This window comes from Eretmochelys imbricata, chromosome 22, assembly GCF_965152235.1.
Source record: "Eretmochelys imbricata isolate rEreImb1 chromosome 22, rEreImb1.hap1, whole genome shotgun sequence".
In the NCBI taxonomy this organism is placed as follows: domain Eukaryota; kingdom Metazoa; phylum Chordata; order Testudines; family Cheloniidae; genus Eretmochelys; species Eretmochelys imbricata.
Genome location: NC_135593.1, coordinates 17,287,940 through 17,309,082, shown reverse-complemented (window position 1 = coordinate 17,309,082; position 21,143 = coordinate 17,287,940). Strand labels below are relative to the sequence as shown.

The window sequence follows — 21,143 nt, the reverse complement described above, 5'->3', positions numbered from 1 at the left end:
GGGCAAGTTATTTAACCTCTTTGTGCTTCAGCTCTCTGGCTGCACAATGAGGCGCCACCTCACAGGGGCACGGTGAGGATAAACACCTTGAAGACAGCGAGGTGCCCAGATACTTCAGGGATGGGCAGCTGCGTAAGTAGCACAGACAAGTCAGTGTGGTCGCCGCCTCACCCTTCTTTTGTCTCTCTCCCCCTGTTGCCCCTGCAGGTGAAAAGCCTTTTGAATGCAAGCTGTGTCACCAGAGGTCCCGAGATTACTCTGCCATGATCAAACATCTCAGGACCCACAATGGCGCTTCCCCCTACCAGTGCACTATCTGCCTGGAGTACTGCCCCAGCCTGTCTGCCATGCAGAAACACATGAAGGGCCACAAACCAGAGGAGATCCCCACTGACTGGAGGATAGAGAAGACCTATCTCTACCTTTGCTATGTTTAAGGGACATGGAGGGGGAAGATTTAAGTCATGAAGGACTGGGCAAAAAAATGCATCATCCATGGCCTTTTATTCTGTTGTTGTTTACTAAAGGGATTCTCCGTTTTTGTCTCTGGCTCGTGAGGTGTTTGTGTGGGGTAGGGGGAATAATTCCCTTTTTAATTTTTGGGTTCTCTGTGCAGTCGATGAGAAAATGCATCAGTATCGAGGCATAGCCAAATATCTGCTCATGTTTTGTGACTACGCACGCCAAGGGCTTTGGAAAGAGCAGGTGAATGTGTGGAGGGGAGGAATGGGGCAGTCCAGCGCACGCTTTGGGGTCTGAGATTTTTGGGAGGTTTTCCTTTCCTGGTTTGAATTTTTCATCTCGTTTTTGCCACATTGGTTTAATTGACTCAGGCCTCGTCTACACTTAAAAATGAGGGCAGCCCAGCTACACTGCTTAGGGCTGTGAAAGATTTTGCACCCTGAACGCTCTAGTTAGGGAGACCTAGCCCCTGGTGTGGATGTGGCTAGGCTGACAGAATTCTTCCATCGACCCGCCTGTCGGAGAGATGGATTAACTACGGCAACAGGAAAAACCTCTTCTGTTGTTGTAGCAGCTGTAGTGTAGACATGCCCTCAGTCACCCAGCTTTATTCAGCTGCTTCTTGTGCAGCCTCACCAGTAGGTGGCAGTGTAATGCCTATCGTTAAAATCCCCCTCAGAGGATTCCCCCCCAAATTAGATTGAATGTCCCTGTTTTGGGGGTACCCAGAAATACCAGGGCAGATGATGCTCAGCATGACGGGCTGGACGCTTTGGAAGTTCGTTAGCTGTGCGAATGATGTGGTGGGTCACATTGCAGTCAAGATTTCCCCAAGTCACGAGTGATTTTTGGGAGCCTTGGTTTTTTGCCTGCCCGACTTGAGACACCCTGAATTTCAGAACATGCTGATCACCCTTGTTGGTGCCTGCAGCCGGAATCACTAGTCAGTCTGGCACAGCTTGGCGTAAGTTAGGGCACAACTGGAATTTTCCTCAGGAAGGGGGCCAGGGAGATGACCCCTTCAGAGCAGGGCACTGGTCCCAGGTGGAGAAGATGGTGAGCTGTAGGTGCCCATGGGCACAGAACGGCTCAGCTTGGTGCGTGGCTCTCAGAGAGCAGAGCCAGCAGCAGGCAAGTTTGTGGGGCTGTAGCCAGGGGAGGAAGCAGTAGGATATGCCACGCCTGGGCACCCAGTGCCAGGGCAGGGTGCATCCCAGGCAGTAGCGGGGGGGGGAGGGTACCCTGCAGCCCCGTGGGCCTCCAGTGCCCCCATTCTCCGTGAAAAGCCCTAGCATCAAGGCTACAGCCCCCCCAGCTCGGGAAGTGCCGGGCCTCTCCTCCCAGCCATCAGCACCAGGACTCTGGCTGGGGCTCCCCCGTTGGGCGCCCCATCCATTACTTCCTGGGTGGGTGGCAAGTCCCTGGCCTCAGGGCCACCCTGAGCTGCTATCTGGAGCATCGGCGCCATTGCTGGGTCTCTGCTCAGATCCAGCCAAGGGAAGGCTGTCCCCCTGGCCCATGTTGCACCCACTTGGGCATAAGTAAAATAAACCTGAACTTTGCTACAGTTTTGTTTCGTTTTTTTTTTTTGTCCCCTCTGTCCCTGGGCTGCTGTGTTTCAGATGGCAGATAGTTTCCTGAAAACATTTTCAGTTTATTAATAAAATCTGAAAACAAAAAACTGTTTTGGAGAAAATGAATTTGAATAAAAATTCAATTTGAAGGAAACTATTAAAATAAATTTGACGATGGAAACTAAGTGAGCTTCAGATTGTTTGCATGCCTGTTAGTGCAGGGTGTCAGGAGCATGCTGGTGAGTTAGACTAGGATAATAATTATCCTGCTACATAGGACAGGTAGGGTGACTTCTCAACCTAGTATGGAGGATGCCTTCAGAGTGCCCCCCTCAATCACACTCCTCAATTAGTAAAGTTCTTGTTACATTACCACTTGGAATGATCAGAAACTGACAGCTGCTGATCCTCTCATTCATGCAAGGAAAGTTGCCCTGGATGTTTTGATCAATGTCACTACTCTTATGGCCAAGTCGGTTGGTGCTGGTGGTTGTCCCGCTATAATAAAAGCTACTTGGATATTTTGGGCTGAAGCCAGTTTGTTCAAGAGCTTAGAACTTGGCTGCAAAAATTGCCTCCAGGCTACAAACCTCTCTCCTGACCAAAGACCTTTCTATGCATTTTTTTATTTTTATTTTTATTTTTTGAGGGGAGGGAATTAGAACCAGATTGAAAGGGCAAAAACTTCCAGCCTGTTTGTCAAATCGCAGCGGTTGGACAAGTGTGTCTTCAGATGAGGGAGTCACAGTTCAAGATGCTCTTAAACTGCCCCCTGGTGCCTGGGTATTGCCAGGGGTCTGAAGGAATGATGGGTGAGCTCATATTCCCGCCACTTGCAAACACATGCAATATATCCCCATGGCTTGCAATGCGTCACAGTGACTCAGGATGGTTAAATGCTAACCTGTCAGTTTGACCTAAATTTGTCACAAATTTGAGGAGAGGGGAGTAATTCACAAGTTCAGGTGATGGATTTTGTTTGTATCATGCTGCTCAGTAGCTCACTTTTGTGTCTCCACTTATGCCACGCCTTGCAATTCAACAGTGCTCTTCTTTTTTAAAGTAAGAGCCCTTTAGAAACCATCCTGTCTGGCTGCAAGAGCTTTGCTCTGTATGGGGAAATGCGTTTGTTTTTGGTTTTGTTTTCCATGTTTCAAAACAGGAACATACCAGTTAATTTTTTTGCTCAGCCCTCCGTCCAAGAAGCTATGAAGGAGTGAATGGTAAAAGACGGCTTTTCTTTGTATTTGGCTTTGGGGGGGTTTGGTTGTTTTTGTTTTAATTTTGAATATTTCTGTTTAGCACATTTTACTTGAAATTACCTCGGTTTTTTGTGACCTCATGAGCTTTTATTGTTGGGTTGGAGGTTTTTGTTTTTTAAACGGATAGGTTGTTTAAAAGGCCATGCCGCAGATCGGCGACATGCGGTGTAAGAATCGCATGCTCGGTGAGAGTGCAAAAGTGCCACAACAGCCGCAAAAGTAATTTTACGGTGGTTTTTGTGCATTATCATTACCAAAATTGGTATTTTTTAACGGCCTGCCTTGGCAGAGCTGGGGTCGTTGATTCTGAAAGCTACCTCTTATGTTTGGTTTTGTTTTTATTTTGCAGTTATGAAAGCACATTTTGCAATATTTGTGTTCGCTTTGTGATGTCATTTCAATTTTCATCTCATGCTTTACTTGCAATTGTATATTATTTTGTAACTTAGCTGCATTTATATTAAACAAAAAAAAGTTAGGGAAGTGTTTTGTAGATGGAAGTAAAGGGAAAAAAATGAGGGGTGTTATACTGCTGTGCCCACCCTACCCCCAACCTTGTCTCAACTGTCGGGGAAAAATTTGAAGGCCTTAAAACTGGGGAAAATAACTTCATATGACAGTGGAGCAGGGTAACTTACCGTTTAGTGAAGATTTAGTGCTTTGAAAAGGAAAGAGTTAAACTTGAATATGTGAATAGAACAGTAGAGTCTTGTTTATAATGTGAAAAATGTGAGTATAAAATCACTTAGGGCAGAACTTGGATAAATAAATCTGCACTAACGCATCAATTTTGCGTTAGCCAGCAATGGCCATGAGATAATCTCTGTCTCAAAACTAAAACTGATGTCAAAAATGTTTAAGGTATTCCACCAAATGAACCCATTCGTCACATCCACCCTGTCCCCCATTCACCGAGCTGAAAGGGTTGAACTGATATTTACAAAGTGTAATATTTTTGTAATGTTTGTTAGTCCCTGTGTCAGTTTCCAGAGGACCTTGCCCTTCCTTTTGTAATGTGAACAGGAATTGTGGGTGCGTGCGTATGCGTGTGTGTGTGTATGCTTTTTGTGCGTGCGGTTGTGTATTAAATCATGCAGTATTGTTGTAATCCAGTGTTGCAGCCTTGGATGGTACTAAATCAAAATATTGCAACTTCAGAATCACATGCAGGAAATGTATGCAAACGTGCATGTCAAATGCAGATTTCCTACATCTGCTAACATGGGCTCGAGGTGGAGTGGGGAACAAGCAGTACTGTAGGTATTGGTGACTTAATAATAATTTCTTTTTATTGTCTGGAGTTACACTACTCCTGGGCAACCATCATTTGTATTTACTGTTAACTGCAGAGAAGCAAATTCTTCCTCAACCCCCCAATCTAAAAGATATTATTTCCTGTTGAATGTTAGAGGATATGTGGAGGCAGTTCGGATGCATCAGGGGCAGAGCACAAACACGTACAGAAGTAGACAGGGTGACAGACTTCACATGGAGCTGAGGCAAACATGAACAGGTTTGGAACGTAGGGGGAATCTATCTGCTTTCTCCCCCCTTCCATTAGAGAGCACAGTCTTATGGGGCGGGTGGGGGGGAACGGGGAAATATTGTGTGCAGTTTTATATTCAGAGCAGCATCACTTCTTTGCTCTGTTGGCCAGGTCAGTAATTTCCATTTTAGATAGTCAGTTAACATTTTGAGCACTGCTTATCACGGTATATAGTACTCTTTGTGAATTAGAATGGTAACTTCCTTATACAGTTCTATCAAAACTTCTAAAGCTGCCTGTATGCACAGACATTACTCTGTTTGCATCATCCGTTTTGAACGTATACCTGGCTGTCTCTGGTGGTGTTTTGGGAATAAAGTTAGTGTTGTCTCTCAATTCACAGCATTAAGATCCTTTTTATGCATTATATGTAAAATACATATATATCTATTCAAGCATACACTCATGTGCACATAGGATTGATCGTATCTTTGCTGCTTTGTGTTGGGAATGGGAAGCAGAACAGATGCTGATTTAGTACGATCCAGGATGTAACTCTGGAGAATGGCTTGTTTAATCTTTGTGCCTGAAAACAGTTTTTTCACATTTAAAAGAAAAAAAAATGGCTGCGATTTCTCACAAGTATATGGTACCTTTTTGCAGTAAATTGGTACTGCTGGCGGGGGGATGTCATGGTACAATGGAGCAAACAACTAATTTTCCAGCTCAATTTATTTTCCATTGGAAGACCCTTTCTTCCCCCACCATTCTAGGTGTTGGCACATTTTGGCTGCACCACCTGGCACTGTGTAAACTGAAGTTTGTTTCCTATCAAACCCAAAAAGTTCAAAATCAGGTCACTGGGATGTTTTAAATTTAAAGACATGAACTTTTGTTGAGTGAAAACTCATCAGACAAGATGAGAACGCTTTTTATTATTTTTCACTCCGCTTACATCTCATTGTTCTCCCCTTGTCCCTCCCCTCCAACCCCCCTCATTGGGACATCTGCTTCTGTGGGTGTCATTCCAAGACTGCTTTAACCCATAGGACAGAAAAGAGGGTTGACAAAAAAGGCAGCAAATTCACCTCCGACATACAGCTTTGAAATATCATTCCAATGAATGTGGCTGATGAGAAGTCTCTGGTCCCATGACATCCTTCCGTGCGGAGTACCAACCTTTTGGTGTGCATCATAGTATTTGTTTCACATAGTGTTATGTATGCATGATCTTTTAAGGCTAACAAGCCATGGTAAAGCTCCATGACATCTATCCATATATATATAATTATATATATGTATATTATAGCACTGAGGACCAACTGCCCTTCTGGACCAAGCAAACAAAGGCTTGTTTTCGTTGCTTGTCTTGTATGTTGTGACAGCACAAGTGCCAGTCTGATCGCTCTGTATTAAAACTAGTGTTTTTAATTAATTGATGTTCTAGTTCTGTCTACCTCAGCACCTCCTGTTAGCCTAATTTTAGAAGGTGCCCAATTTTTTGTTTTTTGGTTGTTGTTTTTTTCAGATTATTGGTTACTATTTTTTGTATAAATCTTCTGTTTGTTTTCTCGTTCCGTTCATTTCTTTTGCAGCACTGCTTGTGAGTCCATTCTCTAGCCACAGATGCAGTTAGCTAAAAATTTTAAAAAGGAAAAAAAAAAAAATCCCAAATTGTGATGTCTCCTAGTTGCAGCTCTCCGCATCTGCCTTCATTCTGTGTAGATTCAGCTGCGTTTCTTTGTAAAACTTCAGTGTTTCTGACAGAGGAAAAGAAAAAAAGGAAAAAAAAAAAAAAGAATTTACTGCTGCAGGTTTTTTTTCTCTCCATGTGTCACTAAGTGAAGTCCGTGCCTTCTATAGCAAAGAGAATATTTTTTACATCCTACTAACAGTAGATTTTTTTGTAGTGAACATTTTTTGTATTTTTATTTATAAGTCTCATAAGAAAAATAGCAATGTTCAGTTGTATACCTTGAATCTGCAGTTAGAAAAAAAAATAATAAAGTTAATTCAGTCGTCTCTGCCTGCCGCCTCCTCCTTGTATTCTTTGCTCAGATGTTTCTCTGGCCAGGAAGAGGAGAAATCCATCGAATGAGCTAAAACCTTACCTGATCCCTGTTGAACAGGACTGAAATAAGGGACGGGATTGAAAGGCTAATGCTATTTCCATACAAATGGCCTTCACCTTTCAGAGAGCACTGGAGAGCGTTTTGCTTTTTCTTTATACCAGCAGATGTCAGCCTCAAACTACTTCTGGTTCCCATTTTAACGGGCTCTGTGGCTTCTAAAATAAACGAGGATGGTTTCCAGTTCCCCTTCTTGTCTCTGGTGGTTTGGGGGTCAGGCACTGCCTTGAAATAGTGGTGAAATAATATGAGACTGACCTCAACCACTCTTCCCTGACACAAGTGTTTCCGATGTAATAATCACCACGAATCATTTCAAGACAGCTCAATTAGAGAAATAATACTTAGGTCTCAGATCTCACTTCTCCTCACCAACGTGCTCTCTGCACTGCCATGCGCATGGCCACTTAATATTTCTTCCTCCCATTTCATGGGCGGAGAAACTGAGTCTCTCACACAGCGTAAGGCCAAGATTTTCCAGAGCTGCTCATGATTTTGGGAGCTTCCATATTTTTGTTGGCTGCCCAATATGAGACACCTTAAAAAGGGGCTGATTTTTCCCAATGTTCTGAGCACTCGCCGTTGTGTTTCAAGATGGGTACCATAAATCGCTGGCCACTGTTGGAAGTCTTGTGCCCATTGCTGTGGAAAGCAGGCCCGGTAGCTGGAGATAAGATTGCTTACCAAAGAGGGTGCTGCTGTTCAAACTATAGGGGACTGGGATACCTTGGCCATCCATCCGGGTCAGATAATGAGAATCAAATTGTGATTGAAATCACTATGGTTTACTCTTTAAAGTAAAACAGAGTTGGCAGGTTATTCTCTGATCAAATGTCTTCCCTCTATAATGGCAATTAAAATTGGAGCGCTGCCATGCGTACTGCACAGTGCACTGGTCCTTGGCAATGCACTGAAACGATAGAGGCCTTCTGTGCTAATGTTCTTGCTCATCACTTATGTATCAAGTGCAGCTAGAAGCTTCAACCAGCTCCAGCTTCCATGGGGCCGGGCTCTACCTGAACAGATAACTGATGGCTCCTGCCCCAACGAGCTCGCAATCTGACTCCACTTCCCTCTCCTTTTGCTCCATATCAGCCTTCCGCAGGGCTCAAGGGCAGCAGGGTGGGTGCTAACCTGTCTCCGAGACGGAAGTCCGGCTGCACTGCAGGAAATGTTGGTGAGGAGGAGAAAAAGAACCTGCTAAACTTTTGCACATCATGAAATACTCACCGCCCCTTCTCCCTTGCAAATGAAGGTGAAGAACCATTTAAAAATATATGTACCTTCTTCATCTGGCCCCTGGGAGCTCAGCTTTGTAGGCCCAAGAGGCCAGGGTTGTGCGGGGGAAGCCAGTGGTTTCATAACAAACAAGGCTTCTCCCCTCCCAACACAGCCTGCGTCCTGGGTCCACATGCTGGAATTGCTGCTGCTTGTTTGAGTGGCTTCGTCCCTGGGAGCTGTCACTGCTGACACCTTGTCGCCTCTGATATTGTGGCTCCTTCATGGTCTCTCTAATGCTGGAAGTTGGGCAAAGCAAACTTGTTCGTCTCTCTGAATGGGCAAGTGCCTGCTTATGGGGGGGCGAGGGGGCGGAGACTGTTTGTTTTTTCTTTCACAACCCCCCAGCCCTTGCTCAGCTTTCTCTGCTGCCCCTCACAACATGCTGGGTGCGTGTCTCCAATGCACGCACCCGGCCTGAGCAGGCCTCTTTTAAGCTTTCTCTTGACAGATGGGAGGGCAGCAAGATTTCCATCTTTAAAACAACATTTAATAGCAGTTTTCTGCTAAATGACATCAAAGCAGAGGCTTAGGTGCTCCGTGTGGGTCATGTGCCCCATGGATATGGGTGAGAAGAGGTGAGTGAATAGCGACCCTGCTGAATAGGCTTTGTGTGACAGTGAGGGCTTCCCATCCTTATGTGCTCTTTGACCCAGATATGATCTAATGGATAAAAAGGGGCCCTGACAGCGCGAGCATGAAAAAGCTTTGTGCCCTTCATTAAATCCCTCAAACCATATTTATACAGCCTCAGCGGCTGAGCAGCCAGCGGCTCTGCACAGCTCGGGGCTGGGGAAGGGAATGCACTGGAACGTGCAAAGAGCGCTTGACCAGCCTCAGGAATCCTCTCCCCGAATGCCTGAGTGACGCTTCACGGGGTGCACAAGAAGAGATTCCTGTCCACTTTGCCTGGGCACACGAAGTCGAGTGACCTCCGCTTTGCAATAGCAGCTCATGCCGCATTCAACCCAGCAGAAAAGAGTGAGCGAGACTCCCTTTTCAGTGTACTTTTGCTTGCTATAGAGTGTGCAAGAGTCCCCCAAAGCTGGCCTGTTGACTGAAAGTTGGCAGCAGATTTAAAAAAACAAAACAAAAAAAAACTTCTCATGCCACAGCTCTGGGGAGGAGCAAGGTGCTGCTGTCCAGCATGAGGAGTGGACGAGGAGCCAAACGAAAGCTGCACGTCCCAAGGGCTGTAATAGAAACTTTTTTTCTATTGGACAGGAGGAGAGGAAACACCTGAGGGTGGCATGGATATTCTGGCACACGCACAGTGTACTCCAGTTATCTCGCAGTGTCCGCAACCCCAGGTCTTCAGAAATCATGATTTGGGGCCCCAGAAATCATGAGACGGTTAAAAATCGTGCCATTTTTAACCCAAGGAATAATAGCTGTGGGCAATTTGCCTACTGGGGTTGGACCCTTTGGAGTCTCCTGTGGTCACGTGTTCACACTCTTCTCTGAACCAGGGAGGCTAGAAATGTATGGTTTTCAATGGAAGTTGTTTCTTATGTAATCACAGGACTCCAAGAGTTGAGATGTTAAGAAAAACACTAAACAGTGCAAGATACAAATAAACAGAAAGGGCCTGATGCTGCTTTACTCTGAAATCCCTTTGCAGCACCCCAGCAAAGTAAAGGGGCCTTAAACTGTGGGAAATTACAGTACTTCCCCACAAAAGACCCCTTTACGCTGCCAGTGTGCCATAAAGGGGCTTTGGTGTGAAAGAGCATCAGGCCCCAAATACTCTGCTGGACACTTTTTTCCCCTTTTAAATTACACACTGGGGCTCTGCACCTCGAGACAGTGTATCAGCCAGCAAACTAAAGTGCTTTATAAAACTGTTTGCTGCCATCTGTCATTTCACATAATGGGGAAACTGAGGCAAGAAGCAGCCAATATTTCAGGTGTTTTGGTTTTGTTGATGCCCAACCCAATCCACCTTAGGATTGAGCTTTCAGCTTGGCCAAGCACCCAGAGCTGCCATCAGCTTTGATTGGCCTGGCCGATGCTCAGAAGCTCTGGATTTCAGGGAGCTGAGGCAAAGCCCCAGACCTGGGAACCTCCTGCAATCAGACTTTGGAACATAACTATCTAGTTGCCTTGCCCAAGGCTGCCTAGCAGAGCTAGGAACAGACCCCTTAGCCTCTTCAATGACTCAGACCACTTTACCATGCTCTTCCCATCAGCATGACCTCTCCGGGAGCAGGGAACAGTCTGGCCTCAACCAGGCAGACAAGAGTTAAGCCAACACAAAAGGAGGCTAAAGAGGGGAATTCCATGGGGAATCTCACAACTGGGCCAGGTCAATTTTTAGAAAGGCTCAATCCCCCAGTTTGGCTCCCTCTGCGCAAAGGGGGGAGGAAACAGCGCCCGCCTAGTTCCCATCCAACGGGTTTATCGGGATCTGGTTAATCTGGTATCAGAATAAAACCGATTCCTGGCACTGAATGAGTGAACACAGCAGCGAGGAAATGGCCAGCACAAGGAGGAACAGGGCCGCCCCCAGGTAGGCCCTGAGGGAGATGGAGTTAAGAAAGGAGTTGGAGGTAAAGGGAATAAAGTCTTGGGGAGACTGTTACAGGAAGGTAACCTGGGGAAGGCATTGGGGGGGGAGGAGGGAAGGGTCTGTGGTTTTTGTCATGTGTGTGTGTGCCTGCCCAGCCCGGGCGCTTGTGTGTCTATTCTCTCTTGGTTCTTCGTGTGTAGAAGTCTGTGTGCACGAGCCTGGAGGCCTGCACGCGCCTTGGATCTCAGCCGCCTTTGCTGGCTCTTCTAAATGTGTTCTGGGCTCACCAGGGAGCTGAGCAAGTTTGCTTCAATGAAAGTGAACTCGTTCATTTAAACCTGACTATAGAGTACTCTGGCCCCCTGCTGTGTTAATTATCCTGTAGTTCTAAACTGATTGCTGTACACTAAGCTTAAACCCTCCTTTATTTATTTACTGACTACATTAACAGCAAAGCCTGCACTCCTTTTATCTAGTTGCAAACTCTATGGCATGCTGCACTCATGCTCTTATTTAGCAGCTCGATACAATCCCATCATGGGGTGAGGCAGGGGCTGTAATTAATATATTTTCCTCTCTGCTTTTTCCTCCCTCTGCCTCCCTCCCCTCCAGCACGAGGCCCTGGGAAGCAAGAGCAGTGTGGGAAGGCCCCTTGGGGCACTTGGTTATAAAGCCCGCTGCTCATGTCGGTTTGTGGGGAGAGGTGATGCTCCTATAGCCCCTCCATACTGCTCTCTACAGGCTCCATGTATGGGACTCAGTGTCCCCATGTGCAAATAACTCCCCCCTGCCCTCATCTCTGGTTTGGAGTGTGAAACCCTAGCTTAACACTTGAGAGAGTGTCACTAAGGAGGAAGCTGCCTCTTGGTAATTAGCGCCAAGCTCTCCCAGCAGAGGGAGCAGCTGCCCGAGCACGTGCTAGGCTGCCACTGCCTTTGCATGGCCTGGTGTGACACATGAGCCGACGGGCCGTACCCTCGCCAGGGCTGCCGAGCCAGTCCGGGGAGTTATGGGAAATTAAAATACGGTTAAATGTTAATTACGGGGAAGCTCCAGGGCAATTAGTGTCACTTAATGTAAAGCGCTATTTATATTTTAAATGATTGATGAAATACGTAGTCATTATCCTGTGCCCCATCAAAGCACGTTGTGTTCCAGGGCCCTGCGTCGCTGTAAACGAGGCGAGGCGCGTCCTGCCCCAAACTCCACGCCCAGACAGCCCAAAGCTCCCTCCGTGGACTTGGTCTCTCCCCGCCCTTCAGTGGGGCTTCATTCTTCCTTCTCTTCTCCCTGCCACCTTGCACTTGTCCCTTCATGCAGTTATACAGGTTGGTACAACGGCTTTCTCCTCTGCAACTTCTCCCGTTCAGAACAGCCTGCCTGCGTCGCATCACCTCATCTGGGGACCTGTTTTCTTCTCCGGTGGGCCATTCCTCTTAACATTGGTGTCATGTTTCAGTCTTCATGCCGAAGCATTTGGGGATAGCGCCCATGCAAGGTGCTATGTGAAGCATGACCGCTTTGTCTCTGCATGGGAGGCCTGTGCTCAGCACCTTTTGCAATCAGGCCCTCGGAGGGAAGGCCAGAATTTCCCAAGTGCCTAGTGATTTTGCGTGCTGAGCAATGGGACACCTGAAAGGGCAGGTGCTCAGCCCAGTTGGAAAACCAGGTCCCCAAGTCGAGTGCCCAGAATCATGAGTCATTTTTGGAAAAATCTCGGCCTAAAGGCTTGATCCCAAGCTTTGGAGGTTGCCCCAGCCTGGCCCCTGCAGTCCAGCATCCCAACGAGTCTTTCCACAGGCTTCAAACTTCACCATGGCTACTCGGAGAAAGCTTTTGCGGTCCCCACGGGGGGCTTTTGCCTGAGCAAAGCCCTCGCGAGGTGGCACAATTCCAGCCCAAGCAAATGGCTGGGCAGGCTTGTTTCCAGCGGGTCTAACTCCTTGGGCTCTAGCCCCTGGTTTATGCTGCATTAAATCCAGGCTGCAGCCCTCGCTCTCATGTCCCCTTAATTCCATACACACACCCGCAGCACCATAATCCACTAGGATCCCACACACAATGGCTATAAAATCCTTGGGGCTCGTTTGCCTATTAGCAGAGGTCCTTGGGACAGAAGCGCGGCTGCCTTGTGCTGGAAGGAATGCAGACTATTTATACTCCTGCTGGAGTGACCCACATTCCTCCCGGAGACCACCCAGCTCTCCGCACAGGCAGGGGCGCTGAGGGAGGGGGCTCAGGCTGGGTTAAACACCCAGGTCCTTGTGAACACATGCTGGGCTGAAGGGGTCAGGCCTCCAAGCAGCTCCATGGCGCTTGCCATGCTGAGCCCCTTTGTGGAGAGGTTGTACTGCTGAGGCCTCTATGGGGCTGGTTATTGTAGGGTCGTCCTGTGGGCTAAGCGAGCTGGTTTGTTTTGCTATTTTGGGGGTCGCCCTGTGGCTTACCCGAGCTGCAGAGGCTAGTTCCAGGTTTTGCCACGAGACCATATTGCCCAGCTCTGCCCAGCAGCCCTGGCTGGCTCCAGCACCTGCAGGCACCACCATGGCCCAGAGTGCTTTCTCTCCTCTGGTCAGTCACGCTGGCATGGCTGCTCCTTTGAGACCCTTCTCCCTGCAACTCTCCCGTCCCGCTCCCGAGAAACACTGGGCTCCACTGCCACCGTGTGGGGAAGGGGAGCAATGGTGTGCAAAGGCTCTGGCCTGCTGGCGAAGGCCCGGCGGGAGACGAGCAGGCCCGTGGGTAGGTGTTTATTAGAATTAACTGACCCAGTGCTCCCTTAACATTCACAGTCGGCTGCTGCACAGTTCAGAGCCAGCTGCCCTGGAGTCTGAGCCGTTAAGCTCTGACTGCAGCATCCAGAGAAATGAGTTTGTTTCCCACCTCCCCCGGGCTCCCTCAGATTGCAGAGTCCTGGGTGTGGGGAGGGGGCAGCCCTGTGACCCGGGGCACAGAGTGCGGGGCTGTGAAATGCGCCTTCGGGGTAGAGGGGACAGCAGCATGTGCCAAGCCGAAGTCCATGCTGGCTGGGCTGCAGTAGCAGAAAGGAAGCTATGGGGGGTGAGAGCTAGGGAGGTTGGTGCCTCTGCTCTGGTACTCGACAGGTACTTGTTTCAATGGCAGTTTTCGCATGCAGGGGGCCACGGCCTCATTGCCTAGAGGAGGAGCTGACAGGCTGGTGTGATACAGGGATCTATGGGTACTGGAAGTCTATGGGGACTTGTGTGTGGGACGGGGGACAGGCTCGCTGCATGGACGACTACCCGTCCCCCGTCCCACACACAAGTCAACTGATTCCCTGTGTCCATCAACTGCAAAGGCTGATGGTTGAAACCAGCATTCGCACCTTACCCTGGGCCACAGCCAGAAGGAGGCCAGCAGTCATGGATACTAGCCTGGCCTCAGGTCCCCAGCCAGGTCAGAAATCAGATGGAGAGGGATCCAGGAAACCCTGTGTAGCTGGATGGGTGCCCAACTGCTCAGCATCCTGGGATCTTTCTGGGCCCATCAGTCTCTGGATAAAAATGGATCCATCAATAGGATGGGGAAAAGGCATGATGAAGCTCCCCCAGTAAATGATAATTGGACAACAGATGCCCCCTCCTTCCAGTCCTATCTGCCAGCATGGTGGGGTGGGGTTGGCATTGCTGCAGATAATCCCATTGTTGACATGGAAGCCATGAGACACCGAGTGAGGCTGAGGAGCATAGACCCAAGCAGAGGCTGGTAGACAAGGGGTTAACACTCCCCTAACTGGAGGAAGGAGGACAGCTGCTTGCCTTGAGTGCAGAGTTTTGCTGGGTAGCAGGGATGGACCAGCTGTGGGCAATTAATTAATGGCCCCTCACTGCCGCTAAGGAAGGATGCAGTGCGGGGTTGAGTCTGGCAGTGAGCATCAGGGCGGCAGGATTGCTGCAGAGCGGGAGAGGAGAATTAGGATGCACTCCCTTTTCCACTGGGCCTTGGCTTCAGTGAACCACGCTAGACTTTTGCTGGTGAGTTTAGCTGGGGGAAGAATATGGCTCTTAAAAGGCCAGTGGATTCTTTGCTTCTCTGCTTTGCAGCAGAGACATCGAAAGCCCGCCTTGCCAAGCCCATGTTTGGGCTGGGGCTTGTGCCACCACATCAATGTGCTAGAGCCATCGGGTACTGAAGTTGCCCACAAGATGTCCCACTCGAGGGCCGGACCTGACGCTGACTTTGCATTGTGGTGAGCATGGAGCAGTCCTGGATAGAAGGGGTGACCTAAATAGCATGTTGCTTTAGCCCCAATGGAATCTGGAACAGCCAGTCAGACTTCTGGGTGAATGAGCCCTAATCAGGGAGCATTAAAATCCCAGCCAGAAACCAGTTTAACTTTCCAAAAGGCTCTTTGATGGCTGTCTCGGATCGGCTGAAGGAAAAACAGGTGTGCCAACTGGAACACACAATGTCAGCAAACTCGGGGCTAAGATATTGCCACGGCAGGTTATGTGAGGATGGTCTAAGATCAAACCTTGATCAATAGCCTCTGGGAGCTGCTTTACCATGAAGCGTTTTCCTATAGACGTTTGTTTAGAAAGTTAGAAAATTGTTCCCTGGAATTGGGCAGTGGCTAAATTAAATTAGGATCAACGGGCGACTGGCTCTCTGCTGCACCAACCCCCCTCGGAGAGTGGAGATGAAATCCTTCCAAGCATTTGGCCTAACAGAAAGAAAGTTATTATAATAGGGACATTGTCATAGGATCAAGGCTTTGTCTGCACATTCACGGAGCAGCTGGGAGCGATTATTCTGCAACAATGTTCTGTTCCATCAACATTATGTCCTCATTAAACCTTTATTAGTAGATTAGATTCAGATTTATTGATTTTTTGAGAGGAAAATCCAGCCTTGCGATCTCAAGGAAACGTCTCCAACTTTCCCTGCGCTCTGAACTTTTCCAAATTGTCTAGAAGGGAAAAGCTTAACCTTGAAGAAAGAGAGCAGTACCCCTTGTGCAACCTTGGTGCCCGACTTTCCATGTGGGGCCTGCCCTTGGAGCAGATATGTGTTAATACCGTAACAGTTGGGCAGTATTTCAATAATACTTAACCCTTGTATTGAGGGAGACACCATAGTCTAGTGGCTCTTACACTGAAGGAGAGTTAGGTCTAATCTCTGCACTGTCACTACTGTGGTGTTTGTCGTACAAATGAGTAACTTAGACAGGTCAGTAGTGGTCTCCCCATACAGATGGAGAAACAAAGTGGAGGGGTGACTTGTTTAACGTCATGTGGCGGTCAATAGCAGACTATCTACCAGCCCGTGCTTAGTAGAACAGTATGGTTCCCGGGAGAGCGGTTCCTAGTGGAGAGGAACGGGAGGCAATGGTTGTAGCTGGGCGGTTAGAGGAGTTATGGGGGAAGGGACGGAAGCTGGAGAGCCGGATGGGGAAGATCGGAACATGCTCATAGCATGTGGGGGACAGACCTGTACAGAACAAGAGCCCAAAGTGGAGGAACAGGAGGGGGTGAGGTTGTGGGGGAGGATAGTCAGTAGCTGGGAGGGGTGAGAACCAAGGGTCAGGTTAGAAGTCAAGTAGATTGAGCTTGGCATTAGGAAGGAGAGGACCGGGAGCTCATGTTGGATCTTGTTGACCTTTTCCTTTGAGGAAGTCCCTGAGATCTTGCTTGGAGAGGGCCAGGGCCTTGACTCATAGCTGTAATGTGTACATAGCTCCTTGCACTGGAGGCACCAACTCCCATCTCCACTGATGGGGACTCTAGTGGTCATGGGACCAGAGGCTGGGGTCACTCTTGGGCCAGTCTGACTTGACATCCCTAGGGCTGCTGGGGATTCTGGGGTGAGGAGTGTGCTCCCTTGGCCACACAGGGCTCACTGGCGAGTGTCCCTGTGCCAGCATTTATTGGACCAGCCCAGAACACAGGCTTGAATGAGTGCTACTTGGGAACAAACGCACAGGATGCTCGCTGCTTAAGCAGCAAGGCCCAGCCTAATATCACTTCCCCTAGGCACCGAGCCAGGCTGTGCTCAGGGATTGCCATGGTCGGGATCAGCTCCAAACACCTTGGTACCAGCACCACTGTTGACCCATCTTGAAAGCCTGGGACTCCTAGCATGGGCTGTGGGTCCCAGGAGCCCACAGAACCTTTCTCGGGCCCCATCCCAACTCCTTCCCCCTCCTCTTGCAGCAGAACAGATTCCTGCCTCCTGCAGCAGCTTTTGCCCTACCGAGTGCCGTCACTCGTTCTGCCTGCCCCCCTCCTCTGCCCCCTGCCGGTTCCCAGCCTGGCGGTTGGGATGAGCGGGGAATCCCCCGGGGGTGGGGAGCACAGGCTGGGGTTCAGCACGGGTTTCCATATGCAGGTGAGGCAGGCTGCTCAGCTCAGAGACCAGCGTGAGTATCGGGCAGTTGGGCAGCAGGGTCCAGCCCAAGCTAGAGGCGCTGCCTGTCTTTGTTCCCAGGCCTCAGTGGGTTTGTCTACACTGCAGCTGGGAATGAGGCACCCAGCCGGGTAGTCGCAGACTCAGGATAGCAGTGTGGCCATTGCAGCACCAGTGGAGACTCGTGCCAGCCACCAAGCTCAGATCACGTGTAGCAACGTCCTGCTAGCTTAACTTACTTGTGCTAGCTTCGAAGGGGAGTTCGGTCTCTGCGGCTCACTCAGCCATTGCTCTTTCTGCTAAGGCTACCAGCGAGGGGGCAGCTGGTGCCAGTTGGGAGGATGGACCCCAGCCTGCTGGGTCTGGAGATGAGGCACTCTGAGCACAGGCCAGCACGGAGACTCTTGGGTTGTGAACCTGGCCGCACCATACAGCTAAGTGGATCCTTCCCTAAGTAAGCGATTACCAGGCTGGATTACATTTTACAGCTGTAATCCTGCTTGTGATATCATTGCTCCTTGGCTCCAGCCTAAAGAAGGGGGGATTCCTGCCCCTCTGTTTGTTTGGCCCTCTTGTCCCATGCAGGAGTGATGGCAGCATGTGGCTACGGACTCACTGCTACCACCCCCGTCCCCACCGTGTGATGCATGAGGGGCGGGGATGGATTCTGGCTGAGCCTTCGTTTGTTGAGAGCTTGAGCTGAGCATGGACAGCAGCTTCCTCCTGCGTAGGTGTGTGCAGGGCTTGTATCAGAGGCCTTGGGGCAGGTGAGAGATGCATGGCTTGGATCAGATTTGTCAGCCCTCTGCAGTGGGATTAGCACCTTCCAGGGGCCCTGAGGCCAAGCAGAACTGACGTGATTCCCACAATTGTCTATTTTTTTTTTTTACCCCAGTGTCTACTAAAAGGTGGGTGAGTGGCGTCCTCCCAGCCCAAGCGCACATGATCGGGGCAGCTCCTCAGAGACCTGTAAGATGCCTCAGGAGGCAGTGGGGATCAGGGCTAAAGCCTGCCCAGGAGACGTCTGCTCATCCACCATCTGACTTCAGTGGGGTTGTCAGCTTTCCTTGCTGCTGCTGTGTTGTCTGGTTGCATGGACATGCACCTATAAGGGGTGTGGTAGTTCGGACTCCCTCCATCCCTTGCCCCAGATGCCCCAAAGTGGGGTACGTGCTGCCTGCATAATAACATTAAAGATTATTTGGGGTTACTCTCCTAGAGCAATCAACGGGCTTGGCACAGAGCTGGCCTTAGCATTTCAAGGCAGCAGGTGAAACATGCTTCTCCCTCCTCCTCCCGAACTTTCCTGCCCCCCAAGATCTGGCCTGAGCATTTTGGGACTGGCTAAAGGCATGGTTCTTTCTGGGGTCCCCCACCGCTGTGGGCTTTGCAGACAGGCAGTCCCTGGGGTTGTTCCAGTGAGGTGAGTCCCAGGTAACTCCTGCCCAGTCCTCAAAGGACTTACTCCAAAGGACAAAGGACTTGGCAATTCGCCGCCACACAGGGGGAGGAGGTTGGAGCCAGAAGTGTGGAACCCCTGATCCCTCTTCCCATTTTACATGTTTTGGGGAAGGCTAGTGGGAGAGGTGAGTGCCCAAGTAAACAAGAATTAATGGGGGCTGGGGAAGGGGATTAAAATTTCTATTGTTCTAGTTCATCTATAAGAATTCTTCTCCCAGGGTGGCACATGCTGCCCCCGGAGCCCCAACTCAAGCCAGTGAGATGGGAGACCCAGCTGTGGGGGGAGACTGGGGACTTCTTGTACATCAAGGTGCTAGAGCAGGGTCTGTGTGCCCACTCCGGGTATCCACGTGGACCACACAGACGTGTAGTCCCTGCAGTGGGAGGGCCCGGTGCAGTGGGAGGGCCCGGTTCAGTGGGCCGATTGGATTTGTCCGTTGAAGCGTTTGATGTTACATGAAGGCAGCTCATTCCAGAGGATGTTAATTGCCCGTTGCAGTGATCAGGTCTGTAGCACCATCGATCTAACCAGGATCAATGGGCTGATTTAGTGTCTTACTAACTCTTTAGCTGGACACCTCATCAATAGCCAGCCACTTACCGACCATCAGCACATTAACACAGGTCGTGCTGCCAAGAACCCACTCTGCCCCGGTCCCCAGCTGTCACTCATGGCTGAGTTTTCTTGCAGGTGAAGACTTTAGGAGGCCATGTGCTCAGTGACCTCAGCTATGGAGCCAGGCCAGCAGCCATCCCACAAATGGAGATGACGCCCAGCTGAGACCAGCTCAGGGCAGCTTTTCATGGCTCCCCTGGAACAGCTGCCGCCCAAGGACCACGATGCTTGGGAGTGAGCTACAAGAACCTGTGGGAGAGACCCATGAGGACCTGGAGACTGGATCGGGGATAAGGTGGCAGGCTGAGGTGAGGAAGAAAGGGAACGGACTGGGGGCGGGAGGATATTGCACACGGCCTTGTCTTAGTCAAACAAGGGGTCACCCTGGGGGCGGGCAATGGGTCAGAGTTGTGAGCTGTGTGTCTCCAGGAGCACTGCACTTTCTCCACAAGCAGCGTTCGGCGGCGATGACCCTGAAGCACTGGCAGCATCAGGCCCCTGGTGGGCAGCACTGGGAGCTCAGCTGCTTAAGGACTCACTTTGCCTTTCTGATTTCTGCTTTGCGCCCCAGGTGAGGAATGTTGGAGGCATACGGGGCTACTCATGTACCGGGTGATCAGCAGACAATGGCCCACTCCTCAGGATGTAGCTTTGAAAGGCTGGGGTTTTGGTATAACCCAAGGTGGGGAATTTGCATTCACCTCGCCCTAGAGATGCCCCAGGAAAACTGCTTCACGCTGTTTGTTCTGTTCTTGTCTGGCCCGTTGTTCGGTATAGTCCTTTTGAGCCGCCAGGTCTTGTATCTGTCACATCTGCCCCCTCGAGAGGTTACATAGGATCCCAACCCACAATAATACGTAAACCATTTATTTAATACAATGGACCGCAAAGATACTTGCATGGATTTCAATAAGGTTTCCCAAGGATATGGCAGGAAATTACCATTCTTATCACATTCTTCTCACCCGAGAACACTAGGACATACTAGAGTGTGCTTCTGGAAACAAGAGGAGGCATTTCCTTTCATCTCCAGCCTTTCTGGGCATAGCCATGGTTCTGGGGGGCTCCCTCCCTTGCTGCTGTGCACAGTGGAATTACCTCCTCAACCCAGGGAAGCATTGCACCTTGGCCCTGGTGGAGGTGGAGAGTGATCCTGTCAGCCCACCGATGTGTTAAGCTGAGCCTGTCATCACTCTATTAGTGCTTTCCAGCTACCATACAGCAGAGCTGGAATCTGAAGGGGGTTTTGTTGGCCAAGCATGCAATACAGGCAGGCGAGGGAAAGAAACTTGCAAAGCCTGGTGAGCAGCTGGTTCTGATGAAATGGCAGGCAAGAGAGAGTCAAAAACAGGCCCAGGTGCTTTATTCTGTGCTGATGGAGTTAGTGAGAGCAACCGCTGCATGTGATGGACACACCATAAGGGAAGCAGCTGAAGCAAATTGAGTGAGAGGAAGGAAGGGACACTCAAGAAGGAACTGGGCTAGCTGTGCAGGCAATAATAGATGCTAGGTGGAGTCGGTGAACAACGAAGAGCATTAGAATGTGACAATGGGAGGCAGGTCCCATGTCCCCATTCCCATCTTGCTCCATGTCTTCCTGCATTGCCCCCAGCTTTGCCTCCATTTGGTCACCTCTGGAATTTCTAGTCCCTTCCACCTCACTCCCCATCCCACCACACAGCCTCACTCCTTACGGCTACAAAAGGCAGCTCTCTCTGAATCAGCCATGTGAGACAACACATAGATAGAGAGCCCAGCCTCCAGGGACTGCAGGAGGCTCAGTGTTTCTGGATCCATGAGAATTAAGTATTGTGTCCTCCAGCTTGGTCCTGATCTCGCCCAACCTCCGCTCTTCTCTCCTGGATGGCCAAAGCAGGTCATTTCACTGTCTGTGCTTGCAGGGTAGGAGCTCCAGGGCCACATGGCATGAAGCCTTTAGTATAAAGCCCAAAGATCCAGCAGGTCAGGGTGGGAGAGGAGGGTAGACTGTGGTAGCATGG

At 49.7% G+C, this 21,143-nt stretch overlaps 2 protein-coding genes across 4 annotated transcripts in view; both read left to right on the top strand.

Annotated features, from left to right (window-relative positions):
• The window catches only part of ZBTB16 (zinc finger and BTB domain containing 16), a 168,576-nt gene extending 168,139 nt beyond the window's left edge, over positions 1-437 (top strand). For both annotated transcript variants that reach the window (XM_077839885.1, XM_077839884.1), the window contains one exon: positions 208-437. In XM_077839885.1, coding sequence (XP_077696011.1) covers positions 208-437 — 230 coding nt within the window. The remainder of the gene's footprint in view (positions 1-207) is intronic.
• An 18,930-nt stretch (positions 438-19,367) lies between these two features.
• USP28 (ubiquitin specific peptidase 28) overlaps positions 19,368-21,143 on the top strand; it is a 109,554-nt gene continuing 107,778 nt past the window's right edge. Inside the window, exon 1 of one of the 2 annotated variants that reach the window (XM_077839746.1) lies at positions 19,368-19,451. In XM_077839746.1, the coding sequence (XP_077695872.1) occupies positions 19,368-19,451 (84 nt within the window). The remainder of the gene's footprint in view (positions 19,452-21,143) is intronic. The other variant, XM_077839744.1, reaches the window with a different exon arrangement.